Here is a 22749-nt window from a genome sequence, read left to right as displayed (position 1 = left end):
TAGGACATCCGTTAGCGGAATTAAAAGTAGGATATAGTATATAGGACATATAATACAATAACAGTGAGTGGTGGTTTTGTGTTAGGTGGGGCTCTCTCATGCGATCCTATTGTTTAGTGTTGAAATTCAAGTGACTAGGAGGGGGAGGGGTGCAGGTGGGAGGAAGGTATCGATGTGGTTTGCCCCTATAAGGTCTTTTGTTACAGATTTGGTGCAGTGCATCAGAAGTACACACACACACACACACACACACACACACACACACACACACACACACACACACACACACACACACACACTTTGGCCTACATCATAACCTATCACTTTCCATTCATCATACCTCTTATTCACTTTGGATTGAACATGAAATTGCCCTACTTCAAGAGTGTGTTAAATGTCAGTGTGCTTGTACATGCTACTGCTCAGCTCATATACATAGTTGGCAGGGCACCCTTGTCTAAAATGCATGCCAATGCAAAGAGTCAAACCAAGTCTAGTCAGTAGTCTATTCAGTGATATAACCAGTGGGGACAATGCTTCTTGTTTTTGTCTGAGACATGTCTAACACCTGTAAAAGCCACACATTCATATACATATAGGCGGATTTGTATGTGTGTGTGTGTGTGTGTGTGTGTATATATATATATATATATATATATATATATATATATATATATATATATATATATATATATATATATATATATATATATATATATATATATATATATATATATATATATATATATATATATATATATATATATATATATATATATATATAATGGAATCAAATGAAGCATTTACAGTATGTAAATGCTAGTGTGTACTGTAAATGCTTAATTTGGAATCAAAGGAAGCATTTACAGTATGTAAATGTGTATTTCACAGGTGGGTCTATATGTCAGGTTGTTATTACAGTTGCAGTTAGATTGCATCAGTACACACAGACTGAGCCACAAACAATCACACTGCACCCCTTATGCACCTGCCCATGGTAACCTGATTTTTGGTCAGAGGGTTTCCATGGTAACGGAGCAATAGTCTTGACAGGCAATGAGCAGGGTTGTATAAGTAGTCAACGCTACAGTAATGCAGAAAGGCACATTCACACTAGCGTATTGGTGTCATTAATACAGACATGAATTTGGAGATTCATTGTGTGGTGAGGAAGTGGTGACAGTCATGGCATTCCAGAAGCATCACATGTCCCAGGGAAGGTGAGGAGAGTTGGCTGCCATTTTGGAAACCCGCTCAGCCTGTGCAGAGATGATAAATGACTGTGGCTCCACAAGGTGCCTGTATAATTTATCTTGGACTGATAATACATGACTTCTCTACTGTGTGTACAGAAGCAATTACAATTACCATCTGTTATCACAAACTCCATCATCAGATAAGGTCCAAAAGTTTTTTCTTCTGCCATTTCGAAGACTGCCTTTTGTCACCAAACATAAAGCACCAATACATTCCATACAGGCGTGACCATTTGAATACTATACCGTGACTGAAAGTAGTACTGTAGGCTGCTACAAATAATATGACACACAAAGTTTAAAATAAACTAAATTGTATGAGGACGCTTTCAAATAATTCAATTTTCCATATAGACATATTCTGATCTGAAACTATTCAGTAGTTTATATATTGATTGTGCGTAATCAATATAAGAATTTGTTGCTTAGAAAGTGCATGCCAAATGTATACTGTACATCTAATTCTAATCCTCAGTTCTCATGTTCTGACATATTGTCAAGTATCATGTATGTTTCATGAATCTGATCACTTAGTGTGAACTTCAAAATGAAAATAAAAAAATAAAAGTGGATCCAGCTAACTACACCAAATGTCAATGCAAATGGCACACATAACAGTCTAGACAATTAATGTACAGGTTAGCGTGAGTTCTACCAAAATGTATCCATATATATATATATATATATATATATATATATATATATATATATATATATATATATATATGAACTATATAAAATACACACACAAAATAATGTTATTATTAATATAAGATAATGGAAGCAACCCCATCAATGATTATTGTTTTGAAGCCCTCCCAAGGTGAGGTGATGAACCTGTTAGATATTTGTCCTGTACTCATCCATAGTTATTATTATAAAAAGTTCTGTCTGGATATGGGAACAAATTAAATCATCATTGTATATTCTCTTGGTGGTCTTACCTTTATTTTCAGAATATTCCAATGAAAACATGGTACCCCTGGGCCTGGGGTTCAAGTGCACAATATTGTACCATCTATGCCATCTAGTGGCTAGTCAAAATAAATGCTGGGAGGTGTTGCTTGCCAAAAAGACTAGATACGTTTGTAGATCTGTTTTTGGAAAGCAACACATGGAGTATAAATTTGGTTGAAAACAGCAAAGATTGGGGAAGCTGGGGAAGAACTTCAGCGAACTAAACAGCCATCTGATCAAACAAACAAATAGTACTGTCCTGGTGATATTTTGGTAGTATTCCTGTCATTCAACCTTACTTTTTCATTCAACGTATGTCAAGATTATACTAATGCACATGTTTGGTTGTTGATCATATAAGACAAAAACTATTCAGGCTCTTTGGTGACCTCTTTGTTGAAGCCGTATTTGTTTAATTTAAAACACTGCAGAAAGATCACAATATTCCAAAGAACCATTACATTTTTTTCAGATACTTACAGGTGCATGGTTTTGCCAAGAAACATTTCCCTTTCCCCTCCTTGCCACCTAATAGTGCAATAGGTGCTATACTAGAATTGTACTATTATGGTAAAGGGATTATGTCTAAAATCTATAACACATAACACATTATCGCCACAATGGAATGTTGCTAAACTGGCATGGTAAGAAGATGTTATATTCTCGATCTCAGATGACACATGACATATTTTGAAATGTATACATAGCCTACTACCCCTTTCTGCTCAAGACCTGGTCTCATCCAGGTCATACATTGAATGGACAATAATTCAAATGAGTACTTGGCCAACATATACCCTAGTTGTCATTAACCCTGAGAGCCTGAGATGTTGTCACAGTTCATTAGCTCACATGTACTGGCCATGTAATTCACTAGAGAACTTCTGCGTGAGGACTTTTGAAGCAATCTCCCACATTTGTGGTGGGCTAGTGGATTGTAGCCCGATAATTGCCCGAGGTTAATTCTCCTGCAATTGATGTCAGTGAAGCCTAGCTTGTTTAAATGCTGAGTTAAAAGGTGGTGTAAGCAATATTGTTTTGTTAAACTAGGTGTTAAATAGCTCTATATTCCGATAGCAATCAGTGCTTGTTCAGTAACAGAGGTCTGCTCATCTTTCTTGCTCTTTACTAAACAGAAAATACATTTTCAGGGATAGCAATCTACTCAGGAGAGACAAGTTATACAGAATACAGGATAAACGAGAAATTGGAATTTGTGACTAAACAAAAATATGAGCAGATTCTTTTTTTATTGGATTTGGAACACTACTACACAACACACACAAAATTGAAGTTGATAAATAGGTTCTCTCTCCTGATTGAATTAAATTGATGACCCGCCTGAAAATGTATTTTCTGTTTACTAATGTGTTAACAATGTGACTGAGTCAGGATGTATTCTCTATGATTCCATTAGAGAAATTGAGATATGCATAGCTCCTGGGGTAGATATAACCTGGTCTCGCTTAATAGAATTTGTCAAAAGCATACCCATCACTTCCAATAATTTTCTCTTACACACTTACACATAGCCATAGATAGCCAATTGGATCCAATAGTGCACAATGTTATATCATGTGTCAATTTTAAATACTGTTAAGCAATCTACATGTCAGTATATGTCTGCAACTGCAGTACATTATAGGTACTGTAGGTGTTTATTTATTCTTTTCACTGTGGCCTTGGTGGGGGAGAGGTTCAGTGAATTAGCATTCATGGAAAACATTTGTTTTTCTTTTATAAACTGAAAATCAATAAATAAAGTGTCTAAACTAATAACTAAAAACTATTCGGCCAGTACTGTCTTCTTTCCCACAGGGTCTCGGGAGAACATCTTGTTTCTCGGCCGCAAAGCAGTCTTCCTCTCTTGCTCATACATGTTGATGTAGGATCTTAGAAGGTCGTCCATTCTGTTGCCCTAAAGAACGAGATAATCAGTTGACTTGTATGTTGGTTTATCCTACAAATTATACATAAGGTGAAACATTTCTCTATGAGATAAAGGTCCTGCCACTTACATCTGAGGTTTCGCAGGTGAAGGTGCTGGCTCCCAATAGGTTACCGATGGTTATTTGGAAATTCGTGGTGTCACTGTACCAGTTGGTGATGCGGTTAAAAGAATGCATCACAAGCAGCTCCTAACGGGTTTATATCATAATTATTAAACAATAGCAGTACTGTTGTTTTATCAAAACTAAATTGCATAATTATGAAACGACATGATTGAATACAACTGTTTTATAAAGCTATGATAACATACTGTACATTGAAGAATACAGAAACAGAAGAATACAGAAACTCAAGGCAGGCACACACCAGAGAATGTGCGTGTGACTCACGCGAGCCCCGCATACGCACACATGCACTTATAGATCCAGTCCTATTTTGGGGCTCGCGTATCCGCGCGCCTGGTGTAGCCGGTATCATTGATATCAATTGGATCTTTCCAAACGAGCTGTACGTGCGCAGTAAATTCCACGCATACGTGCGCTTTGAAAAGCCTGGTCGGGGGGTTATGGGCCGCTCACACCGGATGCAGTCAGGCGGCAACCTGCCGCTGTGCTCAGCGGCAAGTGGTGAAAAAAAGAAGAAAAAAGGAAGTAATTCCCCATTCTAACCAGCCACCGCTACATCCTGGCTAGTGGCTAACATAGTGAGATTGTACTGCCTTGGTAAAGTACCTGTAGACATGTAGGCCTAGTATTGTTTACAGAATTTGTAACAAACCCTGTAGTCCTAAATGAAATCTGATGTTTCGCCATACACATTTTCATTTAGTAGGGGTGTAACGATACATTTTAACAGCAATTCGATACGCATCACGATACATTGTTGACGATACGATACATGGACGATATTGGTTCATTACGATTATTTGCATTGCAAAACGATTCGATACGATACAAAGTCAAACGATACGATATTTTGCTGTTTGCATATCGATATGGTAGATCGTTGCAAATTAAAATCGATTTTTCGATGCAGTTACAATATCGCCTATTTAAATCACAGTAGTCCCGACTGCCAAGTGTACCGACTGATACAACTCAGTGTTCACCGTTCAGTCCCATCTACTCTCTCTTGATATTGGCTGCGCATTGAAAGGTTGGCGACAAAGTCGAATTTGTTTGAACATTGAGCGGCGCAGCAGACAGTGGAAACGGGACAGAATGCTGCTGCGCTCACCGCCACCCCAGAGCACAACAAGTCTGACAAGCAGGAAATAACTCTCCATCAGAAGTCAATGGCCATTGCCATTGAACACATCCAGTGTGAACGGCCCATTATTGAGATAAGAATACTATAGCGATATATGTATTGTAGATCAGTGATAAACAATCACCCATCTTTCTATCAATTACACACCCCATGAAGCCTTGAATTCATGGAGATTCTTTTATTTTTGTCGCATGCCAATAATTCGATGACTGGGTGGCTGCTCAGTAGGAGACTTGGCTGGTCATCAAATTATTGGCTCAAGAATGTGACAAAAACAAAAACAACTCCATGAATTCAAGGCTTCATGGGGTGTTTAATTGATAGAAAATGTGTAATTCTTTGGGTGAACTACTCCTTTAAAGTGCTGGTTAATATGAGTTATGCACAAACCTTTGTCTTTGGGTCTATAAAGCTGACACCTAGCTTGCTGACGACAAATCTGAGCGCTGTTGGGTAGCTAGGTTCAGCTGTTTGCTGCAAAGAAAAAACGGAATTAGCCCTGAAATCACATTTTATTTCTCCCCCGAAGAAGTCTCTATTCGATCAAGATTGCTTACCTTTACGTCAAAGAAAGCGCAGCCGAAAGTCGGCCAGAGGAAGATTTTTCTAAGGAAGGCGATTTTGGCCTCGTCCACAGTGATACCAGCCTGCTGCTTATAGGAGGAGATGATGTGCTGCAAACAGGGGGAAATATTAGCACAGCAAAAATTACTCACTGGTTACAACAATAACAGTCACATCAAAGCTTGGCCCAATTTCTTTCGCGGACCGCTCGCCACCAGAGGTTCTTGTATTCTTGTTTTACTGAGGTTAAGATTAGGAATAAGATTAGCGTTAGGCATAGTTTTACTGAGGATACGTTTAGGAATAAGGTTAGGTTTAGGCATAGTTTTACTGAGGATAATATTAGGAATAAGGTTAGGTTTAGGTATAGTTTTACTGAGGTTACGATTAGGAAAACCTGGTGGCGACCATTTCTAGGTCGCCGGATTTGACCCGGGGCTAGCATGTTTTGGGGCGAGCGTTTGTGTATTCCTCCATACACTTCAATGGACCAATTATTCTTTTTACAGATCATCATCATTGAGCTCCCGGAAGATAGCAGCAAACACCAGCAGCGTAGCAGAGTTACAGCGGGATAATACTAATAGACTATTTGTGATGCACTTAAAGGTAAGACATTTAAAGAATCCGATTATATATTATCACATCTGAATCAATTTAACATGTAACTGGAACAAACTGAGGTCTGCGTGAATCACGTAACGATCAAGCATTTTGGACTTCCGTTGTCGTCACTCTCTCTTTTACATCACTGTGTTTGTCTAATTCAATTTTAACCGTCCCTTTCCCCTTTCACTCCTTTTAAACCTCCATTCTCCTCCTCCTACCTTCTTCCACTCATCAGTGGACATGAGCTTCATCTGGTCAGCAGGAACTAGATCTTTCAGCATCTTGGGGATCATGACAAACTGCGATTTGTCTGAGTCTACCTTGACTCTGAAGAGGAGCCCAGCCAGGCTGATCATGTCCTCCCTGGTACAATTATGCCACCCCCGTAGGTATTTAGGCAGCTCCTGTGGCGGTGAAAAGAGAACCTCATTTATACTCTGTCACACGCATCACTTGCTGAAAAGAACAGATCTCCAAGCTAACAATGTATGGCATCGCGATGCATTGTTAGATCGAAGACCTGGTCTTATTGGCAAGCGACACTATCGTGGGATGGAGGATCATTTTTTGTGACGCTCGTACTCTGCCACCAACTCAAGGCAACATATTGAATATCAGACATTTGAATACATGTTTCTTAAGTCTTAATAAAAGCTAAAGCTTTGACGTTAGACCTTTTTGACCCAAATATCTTTTCTTTTTTTTAAATATATTTTTGGGGCCTTTCTGCCTTTATTTCAATAGTACAGTGGAGATTGACAGGAAACAGGGTAGAGAGTCGGGGAGTGACATGTAGTAAAGGTCCGCCAGTCTCAAGAATCGAACACGGGACTCGCCATCAGGCTGCAAAAGTGTAGTGCGTGCCTTAACCACTAGGCCATCGGCGCCCCCAGAGCTTTAACTTTTTAACAAAAACACTTTTGTTTGAACAAAAAGTGATCACTTACACTACCTATAAATGAGAGTAAGTTGAGGTCTTATTAACTTATTTGGTCCCTCTGACTCCATCAGAGGTAACAGCACTTTGGTCAACATCTGTGGTTTTTAAATGTGCTTTATGAATAAATGGATTTGACTTACACAGTGAAAAGGAATTGACAGTGATTGAGACTAGAATGTGTTGTGGCTGTGAGTATGAGAGTCTGACCTGTGGGAAGTGGAACGACAGGTCAGCGATTAGGTCTCTGCCAGGAGTCACGTTGAACCACAACTTCCTCATAAAGAGGACAAGGTAGGGAGCAGGGGTCGGAGTGCCTGGGAAAAAAAGGATTTATTCACATCTATAGATTAAAACATAGAACATAGAAGTATAAACACAGAAGATGTTTGGTCTGTTTCATTGCTTGGTGAAAAGGGATTAAGTCACTGTGACAGAATTGTGACGGCAAAGCACAGAAAGATTAAGAGATCACATCTCAGCAGCATAAAACCAAAGAAAGAAAAAAAGACAGACATTCATACATAGATAGATAGAAAGAAAACAAAAGCAACAAAGAAATAAGATGCATACAGTACATCAGGTCTGTACAACCAAATAAAAGTATAATACAGTGTATGTTTGAAAATGAAACAGCAAGATGCATAAACTGACAAGTAATAATGTGAAGGAACCATCACCTTCTTTGACTTTCTTTGCTCTCTTAGGCTGGTCTGTCGGCACCCTTAAACTGTCAAAGAAATACTTCCGGTCATCCAAGCTAATGATCTGGGGGGGGGGGGGGATGTATATGTTACATGGAAAAAAGGTCTAAACCATTCTGTCCAATTGGTAGATATAGAACAAAGACTCCAGTGTGTGATTTTATATACTACAACATTATAGACTACACAATTGTCTACTTGTTTTTTATTGCTTTGCACAATTTTCCCCCACATTCTGCAATATTCTGATATCTCTCTATTATCTATCAATTAGAAGTGAATGTTCACACAGATGGAACAGTTTGTGTAGTTGAAGATGTGTTAACAAATAGAAATCTGGCACCCATTCCCCTCTAATGCCTACAGAGTTAAAGAAAATTCTGTTCTATGAAAAAATCTGAATGCAGCTACAGTCAGAATACAGATACAGAAAAGGAGAAAACAATGAATTAAAAAACTTTTACATTACCACACCTTTTTGAGTGTGGTCTTCATAAACAGACTATAGCCTTCGGACGAGCTCAGTCCGAGTGTAGAGGCGATTGCACGACACAGATCCTTGATTCTTGTTGTTGAGGTCACTTCAAACAGCTACAGTGAAAAAGGGACAGTCCCGGTATACATATGGTACAGTATATCTCTTTACACTCACAGAGATCCTTACACTCTGGGAGCATTTATTTAGTGCAATTAATTCACATGAATTTAAACTATTTGTGTCATGAGTAGGCTACATCCAGACAGAACATGTATATTACGTGGCAATAAAGACGCATAATTATTTTCTGAATCGAGATTGATTTTTCACAGCGAAAAAAGCATCAACCTGTATCAATGAGGCATCACCAAACGTTTGATATGAAATATTTGCAGATGTATTTTCATATTGTTTATTCATCACATGTGTAAGGACCATAAGAGTAAAGGGTCAAGAGCCAATAAGAAATATGAAAACCAAGACAACTAATAATGGCATGGGTTAATGTGGATATTGGCCTTCAGTGTTTATCTCCAAATTTGGGCAAGGTTTAACGCGCACGCACGCACGCACGCACGCACGCACGCACGCACACACACACACACACACACACACACACACACACACACACACACACACACACACACACACACACACACACACACACACACACACACACACACACACACACACACACACACACACACACACACACACACACACACACACACACACACACACACACACACACACACACACACACACACACACAATGGCTGCTCAATGAGCAGACGTGTTCACAGCGTTAATAAGAACATGACAGTGTCTTACGTCGTCTGTTTCGTTGGGGAAGTGGATTTTGTGGAAGATCTGTTGGCTGTTCTGTTGGACGGCCTCCACTTCCACTAGATGGGGAGGCAGCTGTCTAGGCTCCATTCTAATGGCACAAAGAGGTACAATAGAGAGCGTTAATGTGTGTTAATTTAACTCTTGAAGAGTGTACACAGTTGAATAACAAAAGATCCCTTAATGAAGCTTGACAAAACAGGGTCTAATAATGCCTTGGTTTCCCTGTGGATCTCTGACATCATGTTGATGACATCATATTGAAGACGTCAATCTTGCCCAAAAGTGGAGGGATTTGAATTAAGAAAATGTGAAAGATATTCACTCAAAAACATGTGAAAAACATTCAGGGATTTACTTCACTTGCCTACTGCCAGCAGTGCGCACAAGAGATTTGGCGCAGTGGTTTGCAAGATTAGCCAGTAAAACTCCTGGCATGTACAGCTGTAGCTCACCACTTATAATATAGGGTTGCTTTTGTTGAGATCATGCTTCTCTCTCCCACTCTCTTTCTCTCTCAATTCAATTTCTGTTAAATTCGAAGGGGCTTTATTGCCATGGGAAAAATATGTGTTACATTGTGAAAGAAAGTGTGAAATAAAAACAAAACGAAGAAATGTACAAAAAATATAGGCCTACAGCCCACTCGAATAAATACATCTGTAACCAGTCAGAGCTATGTCACATTGAAACTTTGCAATCAAGTTACTATGCAAGTCACTATATAGAAAACCTAAAAAACGTGCTTGAAAAATACTACGTTTTTATCAGCAAATTGGACTTTTGCTGATAAAAAATACATATATTGGAAAGATTTTCAGGGAGTGTCTTCCTTGGCCTACTGGAAGCATGGACAAAAAAATGATTGGTCCACTCTTTGCAAGATTAGCACCAGACTCATGCATACACATACAGTACACTCAACATTTTATCTCTCTGCCTGGTGGAGATAAATATATCAAAGTAATAAATGGAGCATCAGAAAGGTGATTGACAATTCAGATTTTGTGCCGGTAGTTGTATTCAGTTTGTATTTAGATATGCGTGCACACCCCCATCAGTGCATACTAATTGACCCCAGGTGAACGTTGGTGCACGTCTGACCTGAGCATGGCGTGTAACCTCTTCAGACAGCCAGGGGACAGAGCGTCTCTGGGCCGCGACTCCAGGAACCGCTCGGTGTGTTTCAACAGGTTCTGGCTGGGCGGGAATAGACCTGTGCACAACCACATCAGCTGCCACCCATACTCCATACTCAACCTGAGAGAGAGCGAGAGAGAGAGACAGGCAGACAGACAGACAGAGATGGAGCGGAGGTTATATAGAGGTTATAATGATTTTGCTTACAGCACTTTTTTTAGCTTACAGCAAAATCATTATTGAGCATTTAGTAAGCAAGTCATTCACACACGCGCACGTGCACGCGCGCGCATGCACACGTGCACACAGACACACACACACACACACACACACTTGTTTATCATTGTATATATTTAAATGTCTTAATGAATTGAATACACATGGCAGGACCACAATGGAAACAAGCCCCTAGAGGGCTTTTTGTGTTATCCTTTTAACAATCATTGTAAACCGTACCTCTGTACATATTGCAAATTGTTTATCAAGTATTCAATCAATCAATAAAAACAAATGCACACATTCGTACAAACACACACTTAAGTCAGTACCTGTTGTTGTTGTTGGTCATCTGTCTCATGATCTGGCAGTAGATCTCATCCTGCAGAGCCTCGTGCTGGGTGGCAGGTCCAAAGATCTGGTCCGTCAGCTCTAGGGGGCTGCGAGCATGCTTGATGGGGTAGTCCCCCATGTACTTCAGGATGGGTGGCAGCAACGGTCAAGGAAGACTCCTCTCCATACAGACAAATCTGCAGTGTTCATTTAACTCTGAGAGTGTACAAATGGAACCAAAATGGTCCCGTAAGGGTCTATTTGGTTCCATTTGTCCACTCTCAGTTACACTTTTAGTTTTTACTCTCAGAGTTAAATTGACACATATTTTACTGTGCACAGTCTATATAATACAGAGGGACGATCCATATCAAAATAAAAACCCTGCCCACACACCATCTGTTGTTCCATGCCTCTCCATTCTTGAGATATGACCAAATATGTAATTCTGAAATTGAGCTTTGACCTTTTTAACCAAAGAATGTATCATCTCTACCATCTCAGTAGGGTAGCCAACTGACCATAATTGTTTGTTCACAGACAGACAGATGCACACACAGGAGCAATTACAGTTCCCTGCCATGCACGGCAGCTACTGTAATACTGTAAATGGGTTTTAGTTGTGAAATTAAAGACTATACATGTAACAGATTATCTTTGCTTTGTCACTGTCTGTCTAAGGTGCAATCCTGAACTTATTTGAATGAATACAACTTTATTTGAACCAATCTGTACATAGATTGGTGAAGCAATAGGAAGCGCCGCACGAAAAGCGGCTGGGTTTGGATCCGCCCTTCAAGACCATCAATTGGGCTCGTTCTTTCAGTCTACCTACTGGCTGACATAATATCTCCCCTGGCTAATCAGGGATTCTGTCTGTCTTGGTGGGACAGTAGATGTTTCACAGATCTCGGATATGGGAGACCAGGTACATAAAGCATATGGATTGCAGCTTGAAACATTGTTCAGAAGGATATCAGTGAAGGCGTTGCAGGCCAGGGGACCGAGCTCAGCGTTACGGGCCACGCTACGCAGCAGCGGCTGTTTGAGAGGTTCTCTGGAGCAGGCCCACAGTTTCTCTCTGGCGCCCCCTCTGGACTGGCCATAGCGTCCTCCGTGGTCCTTACCTGGCTGCCTGTGAGTGACATGTGGAAGAACGTGACATTCTGTGAGAGTCATTTGTTGCAGAGTTGTGTTCAAGAACGGAACTAGCTGATATCAACAGACAAGATGAACACAAGGCAGTATGTATACACACATAGGCTACAGATAGCAAAAGTGAATTGTTGAAAGCATGAGAATTTCAGTTTTCGTATGCATCCGTAAATTTGTGCTGCTTTTTCTGAGCAGGTCTCTAAAAATGACTGCTACCCTGCTATGTTTCTCATTACCTGAAGTTCTCCATGGAGAACTCTTTGAGGGACATGGGGGCCACTGCTTCATCTCTGCCTTTTGGTGAGTTCTGTGTTGTTGAGGTCTTCCGGCTTCCAGTGCTCACAGTGAGCAGTTTCTGGGAGGTTCAGAGGCATTTCATCAGTAACACCAAAAGGGTACATCATTTTTATCCATCATGACTCAGTCACAACGGACCTAAAGTTGCAGGTAACTAAAAACTGTAGTGTCTTTGCCTCTCAATGGAAATGGAAACCGGTTGGACTACATGAAAATAGGGGGTATTTATGGGGAATGCCATTATTTTTACTCCTCCCATTCCAACTTCGGTTTTCTTTCAAATGTCTCCTATTTATTGACCAATTTTCTTTTTAACAAAACAGCAGCAGCAGCAAGCTACTAATGATCACATGTAAAGGTAACTCCCTACCAGCGTGGCATCAGGGGGCCGGCTGAGGGTCGGCAGAAACCTGAGGGTATCGGTGTAAACTGCACCAGTTGTCCCGGTCCGATCATGTGTCGCCCGGTTCCAGCTGCGCTCCACATTGAAGTCTGCGTCTTTCTTCACGACCAGCAGGTCACCTCGTTTACAGGCCAGGAACGTGGGGTCATCTTGGGGGTGGGGGGGTGGGCGAGAGAATAAAAGAGATTTGAACAGAGAAGCAAAGTAAAAGAAACAAATGAGAGGGAATATGATTACACTAAGAATAGTAAAGACAGATAGGGGTACAACAGGTAACTAAACGAGTTAATCGACAAAAAGAAAAATCTATAATTCATTAAAATAATCAATGAATAATCTATGCGTATTTTGTGCATATCAATATAGGCAAAAAGGTTCAAAATCTTTCAAAAATAGTAAAAACTAGAAAAAGTGCTCCTCGGAGCACAGGTCTCCGCCAGGTCAGGTACGTTATTCTGGCCTCCTGGTGGCGCTATAATAGGCCAATGTGAAAAGGGTGCCATTTATTCTTAGGTCTTTCACGGCAATCAGACACTGCATTCATGATTTGAGGCATTTTGTTCCAAAAATGTGTTTTGCTAAATTAGACCTGCTGATGGCGCTATAACAGGCCAATGTGAAAAGGGTGGCATTTCTTCCTCGGCCTAGTGGGAATGTGTGTGTGAAATTTCACGGAAATCGCAAGCTGCGTGCATAGTTTGAGGCATTTTGTTCAAAACGGACCAATCCTGCAAACTTTGGAAGCCAACCATAGGCAATCAGGATGGAATATGGGAAATCGGACAGATCCGTGTTGATCTCATGACTATAGAGATACTGTGTACCGATTTGCATGACATTTGGATCAAATCTGTAGGAGTAATGTAAAAAAATGTGTTTTGCACAAATCAGCCTCCTGGTGGCGCTATAACAGGCCCATGTGAAAAAATTGGGGCAGAGGTTCTGAATTGGCATCCAGGGAGTGTGTGTGCACAGTTTCGGAGCGAACGGACCAACGGTGCCGGAGATTAGCTGGTAACACACAGACAGGACACACACACACACACGGACACACGGACGGACGGAAGGACGGACGGAGGGTAAAACATACTCTCTCGCCATGCCTTTCGGCCTGGCGGAGACAATAAAGAGAAAAAATACAAAGAGAGATCCAGTTATATCTCTCTTGACTATTTGCACTATAAAATGAAAGGAAAGTTTGACATTTATAGCAAAATATGGACACCTTATATAGCTTTTTGTGGACTGAACTGATAGTGGGACCCTACGATACATTGTGGAGGTAACTGTAGCTGTACACTAGCAATTTATATATATATATATATATATATATATATATATATATATATATATATATATATATATATATATATATGTTTTTGTTATGTACTGTACTGTATTTTCCATTGTCTTGTTATAAAATAAAAATATATATATTAAAACAAATAGGAAAAATAGCAGATCTACAAGCTCACAACATTAAGCGATGTTGTTGATTGATGTGTGCGTATGTACGTGTATGTGTGTGTGTGTGTGTGTGTGTGTGTGTGTGTGTGTGTGTGTGTGTGTGTGTGTGTGTGTGTGTGTGTGTGCGCACTTCTCAATGTCAGTGTGTACTTCTACAGCTGAAGTTGTGTACAGTTGTGTAACATACTGTGTTTATGTCCATGTAAATGTGTATGCACTGTATACTAAGTCCCACACATATCCCATATGTCTGTATTCATGTGCATAGTATGTGCATGGATAAACATGAACATGAGTGTAACGGTGTATACATACAGTACGTACATGTGTGTCTGCATATACTGTAAGGTCCTACCTGGTTTATTGGCGTCCTGCTGGGTTATTGCGTATATGGAGCGCTCTTTCAGGCCCTCCAGGTACAAGGACATGAGAGCAGCCATGTCGGCCCCATCCAGACACTTCAGCTCATAACTTCCATCGACCGTGTCCAGACTCACAGACTGCCCGCTGGCTGTGCCATCGCTGGAGATTGAGATGGATAGATGCATTGATGTAACCAGAATGTAATCAGAGGCCAGTGGTCAGCCAGCAGCTGACCATTTTCAATCAAATACAGCCAGTGTGTCCTCCTGTCAATTTGTCCTTGAGCAAGGCACTAACATATATTTAGTGTGAAGCCACATTGAGTGAGAGCGCTACCTCCATGTCTAATAAGTTAACATAACCACTAGGGGTGTTAACATTTACACGTGTTAACATGCACACGTTTATGCATTGTAAATTACAAACCGACTATCATTTACCATTAACCCTAACCCTAACCCTAACATCAATCTAAAACAAGCTCTGTTAAAAATAACTACACACTTGCACGAGACATTAGACTAGAGGCAAGGAAAAAATAAACACAAATGCAACCTAATGTACAATAACACCGGCTCAATGTTAAAACAATGCTATTGTAGCACTGCAAGCTCTCAACAACAATCTCTACAAGCCGTCACCATTGAGAAAAGTGACAAGAGACAAAGTGACAGGATTACATTGTTAATCTGTGAAAATGGAGTAGTTGAAGATGTCTGCTTCAACATACATAACTTAAAACATGTCCCATAGGTACTGCCTTCAAGTCTTCACGTCCCATGAAGCAAGTGACCTATCTGCAGGTGACCACCTCATAAAAGTCAAATACTTGGCTTTGATAGATTGCCTTATAGCCTAATTAGTATTGGACCCACTCGTGTTGTTGACATTTGTTTGTTTGAATTGCCTTTTATGGCTGGTCGTTTCCCTTCCCATGTTGAAATATGGCCTCAAATACATTTAGTTGTCTTTTCTTATGGATTTTTCACACCTCTAACGCTAACAAGCTGTGACAGTAGTACATATTATCACATGCCCAGCCTTTATTTGCCTTGGGGAGGGGACAGACTGAGAGGGTGATAAGCCTTAATAGCCCTATGGCTGATTTGTGTTTTCGAGTTCCTATGTTGCTTACCTCGTTGTATGAGTTCCAGTCACCTCAATATAGGGCAGCTCCAACAACTTTTTGTCTCTTCCATCCATGAAGAAGATACCACGGCCGTTTATCGCCGCCACAAACCTGCTTTTAGGCAATGGAGGCCCTGTACAGTACATGGGTGTGGACAAAATGTGGAGAGTTCCCATGATGAGCAATGTCAGAATTAAGTTTCCCTGAAAGTGCACTGTATTGTATATTATTGTATGTATATTGTATGTATATTATTCGGCGAGGTGGTGCTAACCTGAGGTCATCATAACTTCATAAAACTTGGAGAAGTCGACGGGCCATTTCCCACAGGCAAAGTCCACTATTTCTCCCTTTACGCTGTCGGCTGTCTTCTTGCCACCGTAGTTAATATCCTGCGTGGCAACGTTTCTCATTAGCCATCCTCTTATTAAGTCAGAAACCACATTTTCTCGTTACCATACCTCACAAAGTAAAGCTACAAAACAGCATATTCTGTTTGTACTTATAATGTTGTATAAGATCAGTTTAGTTCTTTAATGTAAAAAATAAGAGAAACTTTGTCTGTCTGTATCACCTGTATGTGGACCGAGTTGATGAGTTGGAGCCATTTTGCCAGAGACTTGGACTCTACGAGTGACATAGTGATGCAGTCTTCAACCACCTTCCGTGTGTTCTCGGGACTGTTGTCCAAGCCAAACTGGACGCGGTAGTGCTTGGCTGCCAGCTGGACGTATTCATCCTCCTGAGTGACACAGGTAAACTCCTTTAACCCAGTGGTTCTCAAAGTGGGGTCTGGGGACCCCCAGTGGTCCTTGAGGAGGTTCCAGGGGATCCCCAGCAAAATAAGTTAATATAGCATAAAAATCACGTTAACCACTTGAACCCTACATATATATAGGCTATTTGAAAAACAGAAAATACTGAGAACTTGAAGAAATTTAACAATTTTGTAATATTTTTAAAACATTTTAGCAACATAACTTTTGCATGGGGGTCCCTGGCACAAACTATGAGAACCCCTGCTTTAACCAGATACAGCTAAACCAGACACACAAAACACCATTTAGCTTAGTTTGATTCTATTCTACAGAAATTGGTATTATTAAAGCGTTGGATGTTGTTGATTGACCACAGTACCATATTCTCACCAATGTGTATTTAAAATGTCTAGATATTGTGTTGGATTGAGCAACCACAGGGAATATACTGTGAGATAAATTTCATCCGCAAAACCTTTAGACAATGATTCTATAAGACAACAAATATGATTTTTACAAAGTGACTTTCTATACTGCTGCTGCACATACTGTACGGCGAGTGAGTTAGTGTGAGCCTGTTAGAATTGATTGGAGTATGTTTAACATGAGAAATGAATGAAAATCCCTCCATTGTCTCCCGGCAAGAATATATGTGTCACCTTGTCACAGACGTAATCACCCAACTTGAGCCCTCTGATGATCTGCCTGTAGATGAGATCCGTGCTGACGGGGTCCAGCGAGCAGTCGTGCCACGGTGCGAACAGCTCCTTGCGGATGTAGAGCCTCCATGGGGCGTGCTGCTCCTCCTCGCCCTGCCTCCTCACCTCCTGCTCGCACTGGGAGATGGCGTCCATCACGTGCTTCTTGCCGCTTCCCAGAGACCACATCTGGAGATGGAACACAAATCACTAAGTTGAGGATAACGATATTAAATAAACGGTCAAATTAAAGGGTCATCAGAATGGATACATTATAAATCTTGGGCAGTTTTATCGGCAGTGGTCTGGTTAAAAAGAAATAAGACATTGACTCCGTCCATCTACTAACTAACTGAACAAAATAAAAAAAATCCAATGGCTCAGACACTTTGGTGACTGCACAACTGCAGGGGGTCCAGCTCACCTTATCATACATGCCAATGTAGAGAGAGAAGCCGTAGGTGTCTTTAAGATTGATCTTCTTGGCCACCGTTTGGCAGACCTCAGCAGAAGTGCTGGCTGAGTCCAGAGACAGACTGACACTCTGTCCGTCCATTAGAGACACAGATACAACCGTAGGCTTCTTGGATTTGGTCGCCTATGCATACGGAGATGATTAGGTTGAATTCAAAGACACATTACTGACTTGATGATTAACTGGAAAGAAATAATGTCAACATAAGTGATAATGATGGACATGTGTCCATCCTTTGTTACAGGTGTCAATGTGTCTGTGTGAATATAAAGTTTAAAAAGAGCTGCCAAGTCACACAATTGCACACTTACCTGTAGTTCTATCCAACAGGGCGGTTCCCCTCTCTGTCCGTTGGCCACGATACGATGCAGACGCTCAGTACAATAGTCAGCATAGCCACCTGGTCCTTTACGGAGAAAGCTCTCCAAGTACTGTCAAACAGAACAGAGGGAGAATTTGGAATCAAATAGGAAGGCAGGAGAAACAAGATGAGAAGAGAAGAGAAGAAAAGGAAGGGAAGAGAACTTGAACACAGGGGTGGAAAAAGTCCTCACAAGTATCAATTCTGCAATGTAGAAATACTCTGTTACAGGTAAAAGTTTGGAATTCAAAATGTACTTGAGAAAAAGTACAAAAGTATTGGCATCAAAATGTACCGGTACTTAAAGTACCAAAAGTAAAAAAGTACTCATTCTGCAGAATGTCCCATTTCATTTATTTATAAAATCTTTTGGAAATAGCAGATCTACAAGCTCACAATGCGTCACATCGCAACGCATTGTGAGCTTGTAGATTGGCTATTTTCATATGGCCGAAATGTATATAAGGCTGATGTATATTTTGTAATAATAATAAAAATCTACAAAGTAACTAGTAACTTAAGTTTTCAAATAAAAGTACTGAAGCAAAAGTACAATATTTGGATCTGAGATGTAGTGGAGTAGACGTAAAAGTATTGGAAATGGGAAATACTGAAGTAAAGTACAAATGCCTCAAAATATATACTTAAGTAAATGTTCTTAGTTACTTTCCACCACTGCTTGAACAGTAATCTGTCTAGGTCTTTGATACTGCACTGTAAAAGCCTTCTGGAAAGGGCTGCATTACACCAGTCTCTCCATTATGGACTAACCTTCATGAGGAGGTCTGTAGGAGGGAAGATCCCTAGACAGATGGAGAGGAGAATCCAGCCTCGCTGACGGCTCTGCTGGTTCCTGTTATTCCCCAGCTGCTTACAAATCTGGCAGTAAATCTCATCTCTACCAAGGCGGGGAAACACACAAAACATGATAACCGATGGTAAACACGATAAATGTAGGAATGTCCCTAACAGCATATATGTCTACTATATCTCTGTTGTGATCATAAAGTACATATTATATGACAGTTAGTTATGACATTGTGATTGTCTGGAAGGCATTCTATATCTCCTGATATCAGTACTCCAAATGCATCCACCTAGTTTGCCTTCCCTGTAACCTAGCGGCCGCCAGCCGCTGTTACTAACAAAGTCGTTTTGGTTTTCTATCATAAAGATGTATAATAATAGGAGCTATATCATTATATTATTATAATAACTAAACTGTGGTATAATATAAAATAATTCCCAAGGTTGTGCTCTATCATGATATCGGCACTGGTGTCCTGATCTATTAAATGCATACATTTATCTGTATGCATATGGCAGTATTTATTTTGTGTATTTCAATGTTCCCACTACTTTGACAGCCAATCGTAATGTCAAGTGTTCCTTCCCATTGTTGTCCAGCTGTACCTTATGTCTGGTCTTGACAGAGCGTAGCCAACGATGACATGCAGCTTCTGCAAGGATGACATGGGTCGATCCAGAGTAGGCCCCTCTCCGATCATAATGTCCTCTCCATCCTCTCCCTCTTCAACCTGGTGAGGATACATGACACCAGACGAGACAAACAAGCTCATTATATTAAATTGACATGTATACAAAAGCAATGCAGCTTTACTTGCGAGTACGATGGCAATAGAATGACTCACCTCCTCAAAGATGGTAGATCTTCTCCTCTGTCCACCGGATTTCTTCTTGTTCTTTCTCAGTATTTTCTGTTGACAACATATTGTTATTCATGACATTACACTTATTCCGTTATACTGTGACACCAGATGGCTTTATGGGTAATACTCTGCACTTTAACCACATTTAACCTGGCATTTCTATTTTGGGCACATTTTAAAAAAATATGTATTTATTTTTTCTTCTAAATGTTCAACACAATTCTTGTATTTGAAAATAGCTGATCTACATGCTCACAATGCATTGTGATCTTGTAGATCAGGTGTTTTTGTTACAAAATATAGGGCTTAAGTGGTAGAACCTTAAACTGTTGTCTATAACACATTGTCAGAAATATAGTTTATATAAAGTTCTACAGTGTTGCTGCAATATTGCACTACCTCTGAGAGGAATTGTTTGGAAAGTAATGCAGGATAGACGCAATTGCCATCTTAAGGATTAATATCAAGATAATAATAATAAGATAAGATTAATAATAAGTGTACATTCAATGATCACAGGAATTCTTTACTAGCCAAGGTTTGTGTATGGCAATGAAATGTACCATTCTTCACAATAATCATAAAGTGATTGAATCATTAAGAGTGGACTTAAATATTCCACAAGTCCACACAATCAGAATTAATGAAATTTTGCAGATGGTCAAAAACTGGCATGAGGAACACAACACAGAGATATGTGACCCTTAAGAGTATACAAACCACTTTCATATCAACACATGACCACTCAAAAATAATTTCCTCAGATGCACAGACACTTCAAATATATTTTCTGCGTTTACACAAGTTTCACCTGGTCTAATCCCACCAGGTTGCTGAGCCTTCGGCCCTGCTTCTTAAACCGGCTGATGAGGGGGCTGGCGGGCTCAGATTTAGGCTCGGGTATGTCCCCCATGAAACGCAGAATCATCCACCACACTGTAAGACACGCCTGGAGGCAGGACAGGAGGACAATGGGAGATATGAGAGAGAGAAGGAGCAGACATAAATGTACAAGAAAAAAGAGGGATGAGAACATGTGTCATCACAGGCATATGGTAGGAAATAAATAGGTGATTTAAAGAAAGTGATAACTCTATAGTAAGTAATTATTAAAAAAAAAGTTATTTTTGCACTTGTAAATAGTTCATAGTTCATGACATGTGCCGTCCATCCTCTCACCAGCGTGTCCCCCTCATCCTCGTGGGGGAGAAGTGACTGTCTGAGTCTCTGGGTGATGTGATCATGCGTGGTGTTGCCCTGGAAGTGAAGGGAGCTGAACTTGCTGAAGGAAAACTCATGATTGTCGCCGTCATAGTCATCATACTCCTCATCTTCATAATCTATTGGGATAGAAGGTGGGACGATGGGAGCAGACGCCAGGGATGGGGCTTGAGCTGGGGCCTGAGCTGGGGCCTGAGCTGGGGCCAGAGCCGGGGCCAGAGCCCGGGCCAAAGCCGGAGCCGGGTCCACGGTCAACACTGGAGTTAGGGTTATTGGTTCCACTGGTTCTGGCTCTGGGGTATAGGTGTTGGTTTCCTCCACCGGCTCTGGAGTGGCGTGCTCCCTCTCCAAGTCCTGATAAAGTAAACATAAGGGACGGAATAGGATAAAACTCACTCGCTATATCTCACTATGGTAAAGTTCAACATGGTCATTAGTGTCAACTTAATCTAATCTCACATAGATTACCAAACTCGGTTACTCCAGGGGCACCCCTAACCGGTGTCTCACTGAGTAAGAGCGCACATAAATACATAATTAAAGCTATAGTCTTTCACACATCTGCGATTCAATTCTGACTAGAGGCTCTTGGCTGCATGTCATCCCCCTCTCTCTCCCGCCTTTCTGGCCTCTCTGAAATAAAGCATAAAGTCCCCCTAGTTCCCCCGATTATGTGTTTAATCTTCCTTTAGAGGACGATATTTGCAGTGTTAATAGTTCAGTTTTTATTAAATGAAGACACATAGGAGTCATTTAACTTGTTATTCAATATGGAGAAGCTTAAGTTGCCGGCTAACCTCTAAGCCGTCTGGCGCTGGCCCTTGACGCCCCAACACTGTGAACAGTCCAAACATATCCTCCACCATCTCCTTGTCACTGATTGGCTCGGGCTCTTTGGCGGCCAGCCGCGATTGAGCGAGAACTTCTTCCAGTCGCCGTTGGAGCTCCAGAGCCTTCTGCTTCTGTGCCTCTTGGTCCTGAAGTGACAGGTGGATCTGATGGGGAGGGGGGGGGAGATAGAAAGAAGGGGACAGAGAGAAAAAAGAGCAGCATCCCATGTATGAACCCAATCTTCCTATGACATATTCAAAACAGTGTAAATGCATGAATACCTCATGATGTTATTTTCAGTCTCAATAACATACACTTACATCAGTCCTCATTCTTTTGACCATTCTCCTGTCCAGAACGCCTCTGGTGTGAGCCTGCAGCAATGTGACTGCCCCTCTGCTTTGCCTGTAGCTCTTCCTGGCCAAGTGACCTCGTACCTTCAGTTCGTAACAACCTTCCATTAGTAATCATGCCCTTGAGATTATTCTTATTACAGACTGGTAACTGTGTGAGACTGGTAAGTAATAAGGTAATCATTTTAATACAATTTGGATTACATTTATATTTATACTAGGCAATCTCATGACTCACAGTGAATGCAGAGGTTGTGTAACATTACAAAGAACTAGTAAAAACACTGCCACAGTCAAAAGCCACACTAT

The 22749-nt window shown here is 40.7% G+C and overlaps 1 protein-coding gene across 1 annotated transcript in view; it reads right to left on the bottom strand.

The window, feature by feature from the left end:
- Positions 1-3999: 3999 nt before the first annotated feature.
- Positions 4000-22749, bottom strand: part of LOC311045093 (unconventional myosin-VIIb-like) — a gene marked incomplete at both ends in the record, with an annotated part of 37668 nt that continues 18918 nt past the window's right edge. Inside the window, 28 exons of the mRNA XM_084056901.1 lie at positions 4000-4131; positions 4232-4351; positions 5823-5906; positions 5990-6106; positions 6824-7009; positions 7753-7859; positions 8223-8310; positions 8721-8837; positions 9556-9661; positions 10675-10830; positions 11259-11401; positions 12220-12394; positions 12651-12769; positions 13082-13263; positions 14937-15103; positions 16080-16206; positions 16348-16465; positions 16648-16815; positions 17491-17718; positions 17954-18127; positions 18316-18435; positions 19137-19263; positions 19779-19903; positions 20018-20083; positions 20847-20984; positions 21215-21610; positions 22054-22251; positions 22408-22524. Coding sequence (XP_083913027.1) covers positions 4000-4131; positions 4232-4351; positions 5823-5906; positions 5990-6106; positions 6824-7009; positions 7753-7859; positions 8223-8310; positions 8721-8837; positions 9556-9661; positions 10675-10830; positions 11259-11401; positions 12220-12394; positions 12651-12769; positions 13082-13263; positions 14937-15103; positions 16080-16206; positions 16348-16465; positions 16648-16815; positions 17491-17718; positions 17954-18127; positions 18316-18435; positions 19137-19263; positions 19779-19903; positions 20018-20083; positions 20847-20984; positions 21215-21610; positions 22054-22251; positions 22408-22524 — 4101 coding nt within the window. The remainder of the gene's footprint in view (positions 4132-4231; positions 4352-5822; positions 5907-5989; positions 6107-6823; positions 7010-7752; positions 7860-8222; positions 8311-8720; positions 8838-9555; positions 9662-10674; positions 10831-11258; positions 11402-12219; positions 12395-12650; positions 12770-13081; positions 13264-14936; positions 15104-16079; positions 16207-16347; positions 16466-16647; positions 16816-17490; positions 17719-17953; positions 18128-18315; positions 18436-19136; positions 19264-19778; positions 19904-20017; positions 20084-20846; positions 20985-21214; positions 21611-22053; positions 22252-22407; positions 22525-22749) is intronic.

Source organism: Gymnoscopelus microlampas (assembly GCF_963454915.1).
Source record: "Gymnoscopelus microlampas genome assembly, chromosome: 5".
Taxonomy (NCBI): domain Eukaryota; kingdom Metazoa; phylum Chordata; class Actinopteri; order Myctophiformes; family Myctophidae; genus Gymnoscopelus; species Gymnoscopelus microlampas.
This window is presented reverse-complemented; position numbering and strand designations above follow the sequence as displayed.